We start from the raw sequence: 16,643 nt of genomic DNA on the forward strand, positions 1-16,643 counted from the left end.
TCCAGCTGCTTCTGTTTCCTCTTCAGGTCTGTATTCTGCTCCTAAGAAACGACAATAATCCATGTCGTGTGAAACGATACACAGCTGGAGCATAAACCTGGATATTCTTTGGCTTCAGTGTGACAGGGTGGAGGCGTTTGTATTATCCCTTGCCTTCAGTGAGTTGTAGACATCCACGCCATTCTGCGTGGTGTCATTGAAGTAAGCCTTCATAACAGTCAGCGCTTTCTCGTGGTCCTTTAAGAGAATGCTGATGTGGCCGTTCATGCGATCCTCAATCTCACCGATTTCACTTGTCCTCCTCTTATCCTGCTCTTGCCGCAGCAGATGCATCTTCTCCTTATACTTCACCTCAATTTCTACTCAAAAAAGCAACAGACAGAAAATTATAGTTCCTAATTTGAGGTTTCGAAATGTAGTTTTTGAATGGTGGGCATTTACGTTTATTTACCTTTGGCTTGCATCTCGAAAGAGTTCCTTGTTTCAATTAACTCTTCGTCATGTCTCTGTTGAGATGGAGATGAGTGTGACAACTTAGATGTTTGTGGCATTGCTGCTGAAATGTAGAAATAAGACAGCATGGAGGGAGTATTGACACTTACTTACCAGACCAAAAAGTGTAGAAATAAACCAGACTCACCATTTTGACCTCTTTGCTGAGGTTCTCAGTGGAGAGCTCCTGCTCCTTGAAGTCCACCTTGAGAACACGCATGCCTTTACGCAGCTCCTTCTCTAATCCTGCATGCTCGTTCTGCATCAGCTTAGTGGAGACCACACCGTCTGCTTTCAGCTCAGAGATGGTGTTCTGCTGTTCACACAGCAGGTGCTTCATCTTCTGCTTGTACACCTGGTGGGACATGCAGTAATACAGTGAGCAATATGAAGTTCATAATACACCACATGTGTCCATTACATTAACACTACCCTACCTTGATCTCTACTTGGTGGTGATCCTCAGCCTCCTCCATCTCACGGTCTCTGTTCCTCAGCTCGGCCTTGCTCTCCTCCAGGTGTCTTTTGGAGATCTCCCAGAAAGTGTGGATCTTGTCCCTCTCCAGCTGGAAGTAGTTTCTCTCCTCCCTCTCTCTGTCCAGTTCCTCTCGAAGGCGAATGATGTGCTGCTCCAGCTACAATAAAGACATTCATTTTGGTGTGTAGGCATATGTGACTCAGAGTAACCATTTTCAGGCAGCTTTAACAATTTTCAGGTAGAGTGTATACCGACTACCAATCAGGTATTGTAGCTTATTACTTCAGTTCTCTAAATGTAGGGATCACATTGAACTCTGAACTTTTATTCCCAGCGAACAGTAAGCCTCCAAGCATCACCATGCCATTTCCAGCCAATGATCATCCATAGTGATGTCAAAGAGATACAGGGGCCTCTATTATGGCAATTCTAATTTGCCTCATCAAGCATGTGACCCACATGTGGTTTTGCATGGATATTTTTGCTAAGTTTGAAAAAGGTAAGGTAAGGGAAAATATAAATTGATAATAAAAATTGCTACTGATACTTCAATAGAAATAGCAATACGGATAATTATGTGATATTTTGTAACTTATTGTATAGTTTTTGTTATGTGTGTTTCAAATGAGACACAGCCAGTAGCTTATAAGGTATGTTAACCTCAAATTAAATCTGTCATTTTGTCTTTTGTTGTTAATTAAAAAAAGATTGTCACTGTCAATTTTTTTACAGGCAGTTTTGACAAACTTAACTCAACTCCACTGTCCGAACACAATCCAAACTATCCCTTTAACACATCATAAATGGACTGAGAGCCTTGATGACTCCCTGACGTAAACTTTACAATACTGATTAAATCTGACACCATCACTTTAAACACAACATACCTCTAAAAAGATTGTTTTTGAGTCCATCATGGATTTGGATATCATACTTCTTACCTGCTCCTTGGACATCTCCTCCGTGGAAAGGCCATCTACCACTGCAGGCGGCTTTCCCTTTTTTGCAGACTTCTTACTTGTGCTTTTGTTTTTGGGTGGCTAGAGCGAAAATAAATCGTCAGAGGATTAAAATCCCTGTCCATAATATAGCATCATTTTCCTACCTTTGCCAAAGTTTACCCAGTAATACCCACTACTGTATGGTATTAATATATTATATCATGTAGCTCAGAAATGTTGGTGCAGGATTATTGTGGCTGTTGTGTCTGCATAGGTTCTTTCTACCCGCTACTTAGGCTCTATAAAAGGTACATTTGCAAATAGTCTTGTTTGTTCCTTTTTTACTGATAGAGTTCAATCATCTAATCCCCCAAACAATTCAAAACAAAAACAAGAGGCTACAGTCAATAATACCAACAGGAGGATGTACACTGTTTGACATTGGCAGGTAAATTTGGCCAGATTTGACTTTGTTCTCTAGCCACATAATCAGCTGTGCTGCTCATCCCTCAAATGCAGGATCCTTACATAATTGAAAAGGCCATTAAGAAAAGATACAATGCTGAGGATACAGTAGCCTAACAGCAGATTTTATCAACCAAACACAAGTTATCCAACTTCTTTTTTACTAGTTTACTTGTGATACACTCACAGAATAAAAGAAGTTTGCTCACCATCATCAAATATTGCGCAAAGCAAACACACTAAGATCAGATACCAGCAGTATGTTTTGACAGAGCTAGCCTAACGGTTAGCACGGTATCCACTGCGATCACAAACAACATAAGCGTTGTCAAGGCAACACCACCCGGTGATTATCTGAAGGCGCGGTTTCGGATATTTCCACTAGAGGGCAATCTCTACCAGGCAGGTAGCATTGGCATTACAATCAATGGCAGGTGGTCGCATCTAAAGGAAGAAGAAGAACAAGCATCGATTCTGCTTTCCCACAGGTATGGGATTCCGATTTCAAAGCACTGCAGTATCAAAATGAATAAATTCCATGACGGAATCTACAGGTAATCGTTATTTCCAACGATGTTGCAATGCCAAAACTGCCCCAAATGCTAAATGCTAAATGAGCAATTATTGTTTTACCAGAGAGGGTTTGATCCTGCCACATCTCCTCTCATCACCAGGAAGTCCAACTTCCAGGACTGTACGTCGCGCGGGCGTGTGTGCTTATTTGAGGTAAACTGACCCACCCATCATTTTTAAAACAAATTGCCCATAACAAAATACCCTATTATTGCGCGTCATGCACGACACGTACGCACACACACACACACACACACACACACACACACACACACACACACACACACACACACACACACACACACACACACACACACACACACACACACACAGATTAATAGTGTATCATGCTATCAATTATAATTGGACATAGCCTCCACACCCACACGCAGATCAATAATGTATCATGCTATAAATAAGAATTGCACATAGCCCCCCCCCCCCCCCCCCCCACACACACACACACACACACACATCCACACCCACCAACATTACCCCCCCCCCCCACACACACACACGCACACACACACCTCCTCCCCTCTAGTGCCCCGCAGCCCTCCCTGATACCCCCCTCCCTCAGCCTGGGCCGGTTGCCAGCTTTTACCCCCCCTCCTCCTCCTCTCCTCCCCCTCTTCTCCCTCTCTCTGGGTCCCTCTGTATTCTGTACCCACCCAGTCTGGCTCTTTCACACAGCGCTGTGCTTCACTAAACCAAGTGTGGCTTTGCCATTATGCTGTGATCTGGCTCTTCCCATATATCCTCCCTCTTTCTGGTCAACTCCCTCTCTGTGTGGCAGCGCAGCACCTCTCTGTGTGGCAGCGCAGCAACTCTCTGTGTGGCAGCGCAGCACCTCTCTGTGTGGCGTTCCAGGTCGAGTGCTGACTGAGAAGCCAACATCACCTGCTTGTGAAATCTAGAACAACGGAGGACAAAAAAAGGAGGAGCAGGATCTGTGGAGTGCCTGGGTCTCTCTCTCTCCCTCCCTCTCTCTCTCTCACACACACACACACACACACACACACTCTCTCCCCTCGCCTCTCCCTTCTTCCCTCTCTGTCTGTCTCCTCCACTCTCCGATGCTGTTGTTGTGAACAGCAGGGCACTCTCTGCTGAGCTGCATGGAGGCACAGGGAGGGGCAGGGAGCCCAGGTAAGAGCCATTTTCTGTTCTCTCTCTCTCCTCTCTGCCTTGGTCTCCTCTCTGCCTTGGTCTCCGTGCCATGACACGAGAGGCATAGCGTTGCAGGGCGTCTTTGTCTTGCCCTGGTTGTATTCTGAATGACTTAGACTTGTGCTGTGAATAGCCTGTAGTGTCCACTGTGAGTAACAGAAGTCTCCTGCTTAACATGTTCATGATGTTTAGACATAAGACTTTCTCAAATTATTAATTAAGGTCAAGCTTTTTGTATTAGAACAATAGATTTTCCCAGTATTTAGTGTGTGCACTGACACTCCATTCGCTGCCAGTGCTCCAACACTACAGACTACACTGCATGCCTGTCCAGACTGGTAATTGGACCACAGCTGAGTCCAGGGATCGCGGAACCGCCCGGGCCACCCGGGCCGCGGCCCGGGTACTTTTCAGTTCCCAAAAAAAAAAAAAAATTTTTTTTTTTTTTTTTTTTTTAGATTTTTTTTTTTTTTTTTTTTTTTTTTACAATTAAACCTCATTTACTTATTACACTCGACTGGTTGTTTTTCAGATGTGATGTGAATCTAAAGTGAACTAAACAAGTCAGATCCACTATAAATGTTTTTCAGTAGATGCTGTGATGTAGCCACAAGAAAGGTGCAATATTAATGTTTTTCAGGAGATGGCGATGTTGCTAGCTATAGGTTCTAAACAAGAAATGTGGTTCAAATGTTTACAGTAGTTTTCCTTTCTTGCTGCACTACAATGTTACAATGCTGTGAGACAGGCCCGGCATTGGAGGGGGGCCTGACCGGGCCGGGCCCCCCCATTCCCTAAACTGGCCCCCCCATTCAATTTTTTTTTTTTTTTTGTGTGTGCTAAAAACGTTTTTCCGTTTTTCTGTTTTAAAGTTTAAAACGGAATCTGGCTGTCATTAGGCATTGATTAACTGAATGCTATTGCTAACTGTTACTTTGAACCTCCATTTGCAATGATTCTGGCTGGATAGTAATTAACTATTGTAAATTTGTCACAATGAATGCAATTTGTGCACAATGTGTAAATACATTTAATATTAATTGTTTAGGCCTATTTGTAAAGTCACAACACATTAGAGATGTGTGTAGTTCCTCATAGATTTAGCCTCTTCCTTTTGCTCTCAAATGCACCAGTTTGACGAATTTTACTTTAAAATGTACAAAATCTTCTTCCGGGGGAGAATCCCCCCGGACCCCCCTTGGCCCCCCCAAGCTAGGGGCAGGCCCCCTCTGTAATTTGGTTCTGGAGCCGGGCCTGCTGTGAGACGGAGCTAAACACAAAAGATGCAATATTAATAGTTTTTCATGAGATACTCAGTATTTAATATTAATACTAATACTAATAATAGAAAAGGAGAAGATACTGAATAATGACATCACAACAGTATAATCCTAATGTTAATTTAAAATTAAATATTCTTCTAAATATGGATAAAAGTCCAAAAAACATAAAATTTTCTTCGGTGCTGCCGAGATTCGGGGGGGGGGGGGGGGGGGGGGGGGGGCGCCCCCCCGACGGGGGGACACGCCCCCCCCGACACGCCCCCCGGCCCCCCCAAGTTCAGATGCGTTCCGCTATCCCTGGCTGAGTCTATACATCCCCATGTCAATACAAATTTCTGGCAGTCTAGACTAGAGTTGGTCACTGATGTGAGAAACTCTGTTGGTTTTGTGTTGTTAATATAGCAGCTGATCATTTCCCCACATGCAAGAGAACAAACAAATTATTGCTCACAGCCAAATAATATTATATATTTGTTGTGAGTGACTGGTTTTTGGGCCGTGTAAACGACGTGTGGAATGTGTTATAATGTTACATTCATTACATACATTGTGGAGGTTTTATTTGCAAGGATTCGAGCTTCAGGTTCATTTTCATGCATTGCTTTACCGGTGTAGAGATTTTTTTTCCTTACACACAGCATAGGTCATAGGTCAACCACAGCATCGATACAGCATAGTATCGCAATATTTTGTGGGCAATATATCATATCGAATGTCAAGTATCGTGATATTTTATTATACAAAATGTCAAGTGAATGCAACATTTATGACAGGTTTTTATGACAGTGTTGGTCAGTCTGTCTCTGCTTGACAATCCCATTTTGCTGCAATAGAAATGATTGACGTGAGATGAACAGACTGGAAACTTGATCTCATTAGATCAAACAGATGTGGACAAAGGGTTTTCCTTTGCGGACATCATTTCCAGTTGAAAAAAACTTAATAAATCACAATATATCGCAATACTCAATATATCACAATACTAGCATATCGCAATATCGCAATACTATCGTGACATAAGTATCGTGATAATATCGTATTGCGGGGCATCTGGTGATTCCCAGCCCTACTATTGTACTGTAGTGACAGTGGTGTGTTTGACAGCATTTTGCAAGTTGCGACCTCAGCAGACACATCAGAGTGACGGTGGCTCTCCTTCACTCATGTGGGAGGCGCCTTTTCTGCCAGGGTTGGTCACACTGATCCCTGTCTCCATATCTGGGTGCTGCTTCCTGTACCAGAATGTCCTGTACATGCTCAATCTGCATAATATGTGCTCAAGGAGATTGAATTGAATTAGACCCAACCACTGGGTCAACAATTGTGGCTTGTGGAGGATAGCGGTATTGTCATCCTGGAAGACACGGTCTCAAACCACTCATGAGGGAATGCATCACGGGGTGAAAGTGATTATTCTGGATCATGTTTAGTGGTATAGATCAGTGGTTCCCAACCATCGGGCCGTGGACCGGTACCGGGCTGCAACATTTCTTTTACAAACTACAAACATAAATAAACGTCAACTTGAAACTATGTTTCAACTACCACACAGCCTATATTATAGCCTATGTTAAAAAAAATAAAAAATCTTTAATTATTAAAATTGACAACCGGTCCGCGACTTTTTTCCCCATCTATCTACCGGTCCGCGGCACAAAAAAGGTTGGGAACCCCTGGTATAGATCATTCACAGCCCTCTTTTGGACAATTATAACAACACATGGGCAGATCACGCACCACCACAACAAACCTACTAGGAGACTTCACTGTGGAGTGATTTAATAATCTGATGTACACATGCAGTTTGGTGCGCTACCTTTAGAATAATAAATGTTGTAAAAAATCTCATTGCAGAGTGTATACGTAATATAAGGAGAAGTGATAAAGAGAAAATACCAAGCACAATGAACTGGCAAAAAGGGTGTTTGAGAGAAATTGTTTATTTCTTCCGCCTTCTCTGTGCAGTAGATTGATTTATCGAACCAAGACATGAGTTTGATTCAGCTGTTGGCAAACATCTCCTCTCTCTCTCTCTCTCTCTCTCTCTCTCTCTCTCTCTCTCTCTCTCTCTCTCTCTCTCTCTCTCTCTCTCTCTCTCTGTGTGTCTCTCTCTCTGTGTCTCTCTCTCAAACACACACACTCTGTCTCATCTTTCTCTGTGAACCAAAGGGTCCGCTGATTCAGAGGATCATGCAAAAACACTTAGCCCTGGCCTGAAAAGGCCACATCATGTCCTCCTATATCTTCCACCAGCAGTCACCGATGTTCTCGTTATGTCCGCTATGTGCTGATGGTGTCTTCACTGCCCACACTGAGACACATGTGATGGTACTAGCTAGATCAATGCGTCTGTATAAATGTCAGGGTTTTTCCTGCATGGAGGTTTTTTGCGCCTTAATTAGGATTTAGCCACCCTCCAAAGGCCGCAAAGGCCTGATATATTGATATATTCAGGACAACCCTGACTACCCGCTAATTGATCTAAATGAGCGTTCAATTTCGATCATTGAAATCACAAGCAGAATCGCCGCGATTCTCCCAGTATTTTTGTTTCTCTCCACCCACGCCTCCTTGCACGCGTCCGGAAGTGTTGGGGGAAAAAACAAAATTTCAATGACTGATGACACAGTGTAGCTGCTAGTTAACGAGCTCACCGTGGGAAATCCTCCTGGGTCGCCAGGGTCTTTCTTTCAGGGTTTAAGCCCCGAATATGATATCTCAGTATTTTTACTAATCAAGACTCGATAGTTAATGGCATAGCCGTCTGTGCTGAAAAAAGGAGAAGTTTAAATCGAATTGAATTGTGATCTTTAAATCGAAACTCAAATCGAATTGTGGATTTGGAGAATGGTGATCAATTTGAGATTTTCAAAGTTAAAAGTCTCATTTCTATGTTGAAATGACTAGTCTGAAACTTGGGGTGCTGAGAAAACATTGCTCCATAATTTCTGACAATGACTGATATATATGTGTTCAAAATAACCCTGACACTAACCCAAAAGTCAAATCTAGGTTATGCACGAATCGATGGTTACTGACATCCATAGACACCCCCCCAAAGGCCCATTCTGAGCCAGGGAAAACCCTGAACTTGTCTCCCCTTCAGGAGCCACATGCAGGTACCGCCCTGGTCAGACCTCTAACAGCTCATTGTCATTCAGTCAGTCATGAACATCCTGATTGAGAGCCAGGTCGATCTTCCACCAAAACACTCAACATATTACAAGACATGTATTTATTTTTGCCTCATTGACAAGAAGGACCTGACCAAGAAAAGCAGCATTGATGGCAATGATACGTTACAGACACTCAACATAAGTAAGGAATAATCAACTCCTAGTTGTGCGATTTTAATGCACGATGTCGATGTGGTTGCCTCTACGAACCGCTGCTCGCCAGACAAGGTGATGGGAGTGGAAACTGAATCTCCTGGTAGACGGTATTGAACAGACATTTTATTATAACAGGGAAAGTAAAGCTATATAGTCTTTGGGTTTGTTCGCACCCTGCCCGGGAGAATAAATCAATAGCCAACAAAGAACATTGGGGTGTCCAGGGTGAAATCAGAATCCATCATGCTTTGGCTGTGCCTCAGCTGGCCAGGCCTTCTGCTGGAGTGCACGCACAGTCTGATTTGATATACTGCAAGCATTAATGGTACCAGCCATCTGGCCCGGCCCATCGGGGAGCTACTACTCCCACTCTACTTTCCATCAGGTCTGCATGATATGGTCAAACCCATCACAATCGCCATCGACCACAACCATCAGCGCCCCCACCCACCCCCGAGCTCGCAACCTTGGTTTCATCCTCGACCCCACCCTCTCATCCGATCCCCATGTCAGCTCCATCATTAAGACGTCATCATACTCCCATCTCTGCAACATCGCTAGAATCAGACGATGCCTCTCCCCCCCCCCCCTGCTGCTGAATTGTTCATCCACGCCTTCATCATCTCCTCCTGCCTAGACTACTGTAACAACTCCCTCCTCACCGGCATCAGCTCCCGATCCCACCATAGACTCCTGTAACTCCCTCCTCACCGGCATCAGCTCCCGATCCCACCATAGACTCCTTTAACTCCCTCCTCACTGGCATCAGCTCCCGATCCCACCATAGACTCCTGTAACTCCCTCCTCACTGGCATCAGCTCCCGATCCACTTGTCTAGACTTCCTTGACCATGCTCCTTTTTTTGTTTGTTTTTCATTTGAATAAGATGTCTTACACTGCTATTTATCCATGAAATGCTGCTTCGATAGGTGCTTTATTTCATGCACTTTATTATCCTGCACTTCAAATCTAAATCAGATCATTCGGGCCTATCCACAAGTGTTTTTGTCCCATTTTATTTTATTTTATTTTATTTTATTTTATTATGTCTAATTGTTTTTACATATTCTCAGTGTGATTCGTTGTGTTTGTTTTGTATGTTTTTAAGCTCCTTGCACCCCAATTCCAATGTAGTGTGTGTCTACTGCAAATTGCAAAATAAACTGACTCTGACTCTGAACTCCCTCCTCACTGCATCAGCTCCTGATCCCTCCATAGATTCCAGATGGCTTGCCCGCCTGCTCACCACGTCACACCTGTCCTCGCATCACCTTCAAACTACTCCTACTCACCTTCAAAGGCCTCCACAGCCTGCCTCCCCTATCCTTCTGACCTCCTCCACCCCCATCGCCCCACCCCCCTCCGATCCACATCCACTGTTCCTCTCACCATCCAAACTCTGCAGCTTTGGAGACAGAGCATTCTCTCTCTAGAGCAGCCCCCTGTCTGGAACTCCCTCCCCCAGCCTGCCTGTCAGAGATTCACCCTCACTCTCCATTCTCAAATCCTGACTAAAAACGGTTCTCCCAAGCGTACAACCTCCCCTACCCTTAACCACCTCTTCCACCCATGCTGGCTTCCTGTCTTCCCTGACTGGGCGCTGTCCTCCCACACGGTCCCTCCCTCTTTATGTTTCCATGTATCCCTGTTTAGCTGTGTTTTGTGTTATTTGCATGTTGCATGTTGTTATTTGTTTCCTGTGGACTTCTATTGTCATCGTCTTTGGGTCATTGAAAAGCTCTATACAAATAACATTTATTTTATCATCATCATCATCATCATCATCATCATCATCATATATAAAAGGGAGTAAGTGGGTTCTGTTTTTGTTTGTTTGTTTCTCTGCAATTTTTGTCCCACTCTTTTTGTGAGATTTGTGATGATCTGGTCAGTAATGATGTCACAATGTCTATGACATGCAAAGTTGAGCAATTGTGATGCCATCAGTGAGTGATGTCATCAGTGATGTGAAATTGAGCAATTCTGCGCTGCGCATGCCAATAGACCAGGCGATGAGGCAAGCCCGCGCGGGAGGCGAGCTGCAGGGCGGGTGATGGAATCGATGCCTAGTTAAAAAGAATCTATGTATTTAGCTAAATATTGCATTTATAGTGTGAATTGCAATACTTCCAGGCACAGGTTTTTGGTTGTTAACGCTGCTGCCTCACAGCAAGAAGGTCCTGGGTTCGAACCCCGGTCCGTCCCAGGTCCTTTCTGTGTGGAGTTTGCATGTTCCCCCCGTGTTCATGTGGGTTTCCTCCAGGTGCTCTGGTCTCCTCTCACCATCAAAGACATGTATGTTAGGGTTAATTCTCCTAACATCCTAATAACATCTAGGATTGTGACCCCAGGAAGAATAGCTGCTGCAATGCTGTAATGCTGATCCAAATCAACTCCAAATGAAACCTGAACACAACATGATCATGGGGGAAGGGGGGGGGGGGGTGTATATATGTGCCAATGTTTAGGATTTGCTTGGATCAAATATGAAATTAATTATTATTAATTATGCAGTCTTTTCCCTCCCTCCATAAACCTCTGTACCATTCTCCACGCAATAGTGTTCCGATTCTACTGACTAAACTCTTTATCTGCCCTCCTTTGAATATTCACTCCTCCTTCCCACAGCCTTATGTCAACCCACATTAACAAAATTAGATGTTTGCTCGGGGACACACGCACCTGAAGAGACATCAAACATTATCTCTGACACGCACGCACGCGCGCGCGCACACACACACACACACACACACACACACACACACACACACACACACACACACACACACAGAGAAGGGGATGCAGGTGTGACAGATGAGAGGTGTGCCTGTATGAATGCAGATGTGTGACAGAGAGCCAACAGAGAGGGATTACAGAGGTCAGGTGATGCAATAACCTGGGGATTCATGTTAGTCTTAGATCTGATACAGGATCATCTCAGTGGGGATACATAATAGCATTGGTTATGCAAAGAGCCTACAGTAATAACCTCAGTACATGACTGATAGGAATGGAAAGGAGCATTGAGTTCTTCCAGCACTGCGAATGTGTTCCCTTTCATGAGCCAAACATGTGTCTTTGTAAAGATTTAACCGCATAATTACTGTCTTATATTAAGCTGTGTTGGGTTCATGGGAAATGGGTCAAAGTTAGGGGAAACTGAAATACTGTAAGTCTCTATCTCTGAACCACCTATATTGTCTTGTCTTCGATGCACAAGTCCATGAGCAACACCTGACTCTACCTCCCTCTCCCTCTCCCTCCATGTCTCTCTCCCTCCCTCTCTCTCCCTCCATGTCTCCCTCCCTCTCTCTCCCTCCATGTCTCCCTCTCCCTTTCTCTCTCCCCCCTTCTCTCTCCCTCCCCCTCTCCCTCCCTCTCTCTCTCTTATTCCCTCCCTCTCCCACCCCCCCCCCCCCTCTCGAAAGAGCCCACCAAAGACACCCAGAAGCTGCTGAAGCCCTCCAGCTCAGGCGAACTATCCAAGGAGCTGCTGTTCCACCACCCAGCCGTGGAGGAGGAGGGCAGCCTCTCAGGGCACCCTGCTGGCCTGCTGCACATCACTGAGAGGAGACGTGAGTACCGGGGTAAGGGGATGGATGGATGGAAATGAGAGTGTGACATGGTGATAATTGAAGAATATGAAGTGCTACTACAGACTTGGGTGGGAAAGAGATGATACAGGTTGAAGACGGATGAAAAATACCTTGAGCAACAAAACTGAGTTACAGCAAATGTCACCCATGAAGAAGGAGGTAGGAAAACCTAAATATGGTATGACCAAGAAGAAGTTGGTATGTTACAGGAAAGTGCCTGACTGCTGCATCATAAGCACAGAGGATAGGCTATTTCTATTGCGGAGTGTCTCATGAATAACAGTGATGCCCCTAGAGTAGTGACACATGAACTTCTACCACAAGCCTCGATATCATAGTTTAGTGTTATCGAGTCTATAACACTAAACAAAAAGATTAGAAAAAAGATATGTCTTCAGGCCCGTTCACAGCTAGAGCGATAACTATGAAGACAACTATAAAGTATGACGATACATTGTTGCTCAAGCATTCACGCTACAACGATATTGTCGTATTTTGGTGCCGAATATTCAGAGCAATATATATTCAGAGGGTGATTAGTTTACTGACAGACGTGCTTTTATTTGACTCGCTCTCTAAAGCAGAGGTTCTCAAATGTTTTTCAGCCAAGGACCCCTTACAAGATAGAAAATATACCGGGGACCCCCTCATTCTGATTTGTGATTTTGGGCTAAGCTTAATTGTTTCCACGGTAACGTGCTTGACTTTTAATTTGATAGGTTTGTTATTAGAATGTAATCCATGAACCATTTTAGATTTAAAGCATAAACTATTTTCGTTGAACTTTGAAGATTTTGCAAAAAATATATATATATATATATTTTTTTTTATTACATTACATTTACATTACGTCATTTAGCAGACGCTTTTGTTTTGTCCAAAGCGACTTACAATATCACAATTTGTCAACAGTACAGAAAACCACTATGCAACACAATCAATGACAGCCAAGATATTTTGATAGACTAGCACCATGTAGGAAGTAGTTTGAGAAGGAATATTGTTTTGTTTTTTGTTTTTTTTACCTGAAATTTTTCGCGGACCCCCTGGCAAAGTGCCACGGACCCCTGGGGGTCCGCGGACCCCCATTTGAGAACCACTGCTCTAAAGTAATTAAACAACATTGTCACACCAAAGTAATAATACCATTGTACTCACGTGAAGGTTTGAGCAACAATGTATCATTATAGTTTATTGTAATCTTTATATTGATAGTTCTAGGTGTGAATGGGCTTTTAACTCTCACACATATTTCACACACTCTACCTCCTCGTCCAGTACAGGTTAAGCCTCTGTGGTCTTGAAATCCCCTGAATGATCACTGCTAACTGGCCATCATTCTCAAAGTCCACTCCACAGCTTTGCCTGAAAGGATGCATTGTGCCCCACTCCCATACAGAGGCCTCCCTGTATGTGTTGGACCAAGGGCCCGGGGGGCAGGGAGCCTCAGGCCACAGAAACACAGGATACTGGGGCTACAAGGCAACCTTTATCCGCTTCACTAGCCAAACGCTCACATTCAGAGAGGCAGCTCATCCAGAGAGGCTAATGTCGCTGTCCTCCTGTTTGAATGTGACCACTGGCCACACCACCTGGCAGGCTGGCCAAAACAGTGTGTGGCTACTAGTCAGGCTAGAGAAGCAGAAAGAGAGAGGGCGAGAGAGATGTGAAGAGAGATCATCGCTGCTACTAGTATCACTAATGTTCATTCGTTTGTGAAAATAGCATCCTGAAAAAGAAAGATTGGGTTTCTACAAAATGATCAAACAACCTTACCCATCCGACTCCACCCAGTCCTCATTCAGCTGCTCAGCCTAGAGAGGGAAGAGGATTACACAGATGCAGCGTACCAGGCACATCCCCTCTCCTCTTATCCCTTCTCCCAAATGTGAACTCCTCCCGCTTACCCATCCTCTCTTTCTACTATCTTTGTTCCTTCAGTTGAATCCACCTGGATCTCTGCATGAGGAAAGGAAAGGAAATGTACAACACAATTTAATTCATAGCTGCAAACCTTTAATTATTTTACATATTTTACATTAACCAAATGGCATTCGGTTAGACAGCAGTTCCTGGATTTGCATAAATTAATAATGTAAGCGTAATGTTAATAAAGGTGTGATTAAGGAGACACTATGGATGTCCAAATTAGATTTTACAGCACAGTATATTTTCTTTAAGGAGGGATACAGTAGTGTAGGTCTTCTACATTGTCCATCTGCCGAGGCACAAAGTCTCCTCTATTTCTGAGTCCCCAGTGTGACTTCTCTTTTGTCATCTCTCCCCGCTGGCATCTCGGAGCGGCCCTGATTGGTTGTCGAGATGGAAGCGGTTGTTGCGCTCTGCCTGCCTGTCACCAGCTGGGAGGGGAGTGGGACACGTACTGATCAATTATTGATGGAGAACGGGCGTGGCGGAGGGGAAATTGGGATGAGGGAGAAGGTGTTAAGGAAAAACAAGCGCGGCACGATGGGGATAAACTAGTAACCGACAGAAAATGACGGCAGGAAAATAGCACAAGGAGTGTTTCTTTTGCATAACCTCTTCAATTCTCCGTCTGCTATCATGTCATCTCTCTCAAGACATTTACCTGCTTAGCTGCAGAGACTGTACCTGGCTTTTTAATCACCCAGCAGCCTCTGGTGCCACGCTGTCTCTCCTGCTGTCGTCTTCCTCCTTCTTCGACCGCCTCCGCAATTCCCCGCAGCCTTGTGTCGGTACTTTAGCTTTCTCCTCTCTTCATGAAAAAGAGACTCACAAAAAAGGGGACTCAAAGAGACTGATCGCCGTGGGCGAACATCTCCCAGCCTCTCGGGAAGGTTCATCCTGAGCAATCTGTTCTTACACATATACACACTCTATATACACTGTATGTAGGTGCTATACTGCTCTTGGCAACCGTTAAGTGATTGCAGTGAAATAGCAGGGCAACAGACATTTAAAAATGGGCAAAGCTTCTGATGTGAACCGGTGTGAGACTGCTGACTACTGTTGACTTTAATTACATGTAGCTTTTTAGCGTTTCTCCAATCGAAAATACTCAAATGAAATGCCGTTTTTGCCCTCGACTGACTTTTGACTGAGGCAGGAATAGATGAAGTCACATTATAGTCAGTGTCTAAACAACAAGGAATAAAAGCATGCATGACCATCTCTAGATCCCTGAAGGACAAAACATTTTTTTTGTTTTTTTTATTTCTCAACTGTGCAAAGCAAGACAGCACTACTCTTTGGACAGGCAGTTCTTAAGAGTGTGTATGGAATCTGGGTTATGTCCACGTAGAAATTAGGGCTGCAACTAAGGATTATTTTCATAATCGATTAATCTGTTGATTATTTTCTCGATTAATCGATTAGTTGTTTTGTCTGTCAAATGTCAGAAAATGGTAGCGAATGACAATCAGTGTTTCCCAAAGCCCAAGATGACGCTCTCAAATGTCTTGTTTTGTCCACAACTCAAAGATCAGTTTACTGTCATACAGGTGTAAAGAAACCAGAAAATATTCACATTTAAGAAGCTGGAATCAGAGAATTTAGACCTTTTCTCTTAAAATTGTACTCAAAACGATTATCAAAATAGTTGTCGATTACTTTTCTGTCGATCGACTAATCGATTAATCGTTGCAGCACTAGTAGAAATGGATATTTACAGTACACCAGACTGCCCCACCCTATCTGTAATCTATGGTCAGGTTCCAAACCTCGCCACGCTCCTCTGCTCCTCCACCCGCGCAGGTCACCTCACCTCGCCTGTCCATTGCTATGTGGGCGCAAAGGTCACTCATCCCTCTCGTGACTATTCGTCCCTGGGGTCACAATGGTGGAACGAGATCCCTCCCTTCTGTCAGAACGGCCGAATCACTGCCCATCTTGAACTAACCCTTCTTCTTCTTCTTCTTCTTCTTCTTCTTCTTCTTCTTCTTCTTCTTCTTCTTCTTCTTCTTCTTCTTCTTCTTCTTCTTCTTCTTCTTCTTCTTCTTCTTCTTCTTCTTCTGTGTTGCACAGTTTATTTCACTACTGTTGACAAAATGTGCTATTGTAAGTCGCTTTGGATAAAAGCATCTGCTAAATAACATAATGTAATGCAGGGGTTTCCAAAGTCTGAGACAGTGTCAAATACGCCTCTAAAATCATTCTAAAAGGACTCAAATGTATGAGACGGTATAGATTATAAAGGAGAGATGAGACGAGCCTAGCTGTTTCTCCTGCCTCTGATTCCCTGTAGTTAGATTTGGGCTTGTTAAAAGACTTCAAACAGCAGCAACATGCCACTCCAAAAGTCTGTACTTCCCTCACTCTTATGATTTATATTC

The 16,643-nt window shown here is 43.9% G+C and overlaps 2 protein-coding genes across 3 annotated transcripts in view; one reads left to right on the forward strand and one right to left on the reverse strand.

Annotated features, from left to right (window-relative positions):
* LOC310789035 (dynein regulatory complex subunit 4-like) overlaps positions 1 to 2,591 on the reverse strand; it is a gene marked incomplete at both ends in the record, with an annotated part of 3,916 nt that extends 1,325 nt beyond the window's left edge. Inside the window, 7 exons of the mRNA XM_083650639.1 lie at positions 1 to 41; positions 154 to 359; positions 452 to 506; positions 641 to 847; positions 930 to 1,127; positions 1,912 to 2,010; positions 2,586 to 2,591. The exon at positions 1 to 41 is cut by the window's left edge and continues 127 nt beyond it. Of these exons, the coding sequence (XP_083506765.1) occupies positions 1 to 41; positions 154 to 359; positions 452 to 506; positions 641 to 847; positions 930 to 1,127; positions 1,912 to 2,010; positions 2,586 to 2,591 (812 nt within the window). The remainder of the gene's footprint in view (positions 42 to 153; positions 360 to 451; positions 507 to 640; positions 848 to 929; positions 1,128 to 1,911; positions 2,011 to 2,585) is intronic.
* Positions 2,592 to 3,961: 1,370 nt separating this feature from the next.
* The window catches only part of dbndd1 (dysbindin domain containing 1), a 40,042-nt gene continuing 27,360 nt past the window's right edge, over positions 3,962 to 16,643 (forward strand). The window contains exons 1-2 of one of the 2 annotated variants that reach the window (XM_083651266.1): positions 3,962 to 4,098; positions 12,163 to 12,321. In XM_083651266.1, the coding sequence (XP_083507392.1) occupies positions 4,068 to 4,098; positions 12,163 to 12,321 (190 nt within the window). In that variant the 5' untranslated portion in view covers positions 3,962 to 4,067. The remainder of the gene's footprint in view (positions 4,099 to 12,162; positions 12,322 to 16,643) is intronic. The other variant, XM_083651267.1, reaches the window with a different exon arrangement.

This window comes from Poromitra crassiceps (assembly GCF_964638095.1).
Source record: "Poromitra crassiceps genome assembly, chromosome: 14".
Lineage (NCBI taxonomy): Eukaryota > Metazoa > Chordata > Actinopteri > Beryciformes > Melamphaidae > Poromitra > Poromitra crassiceps.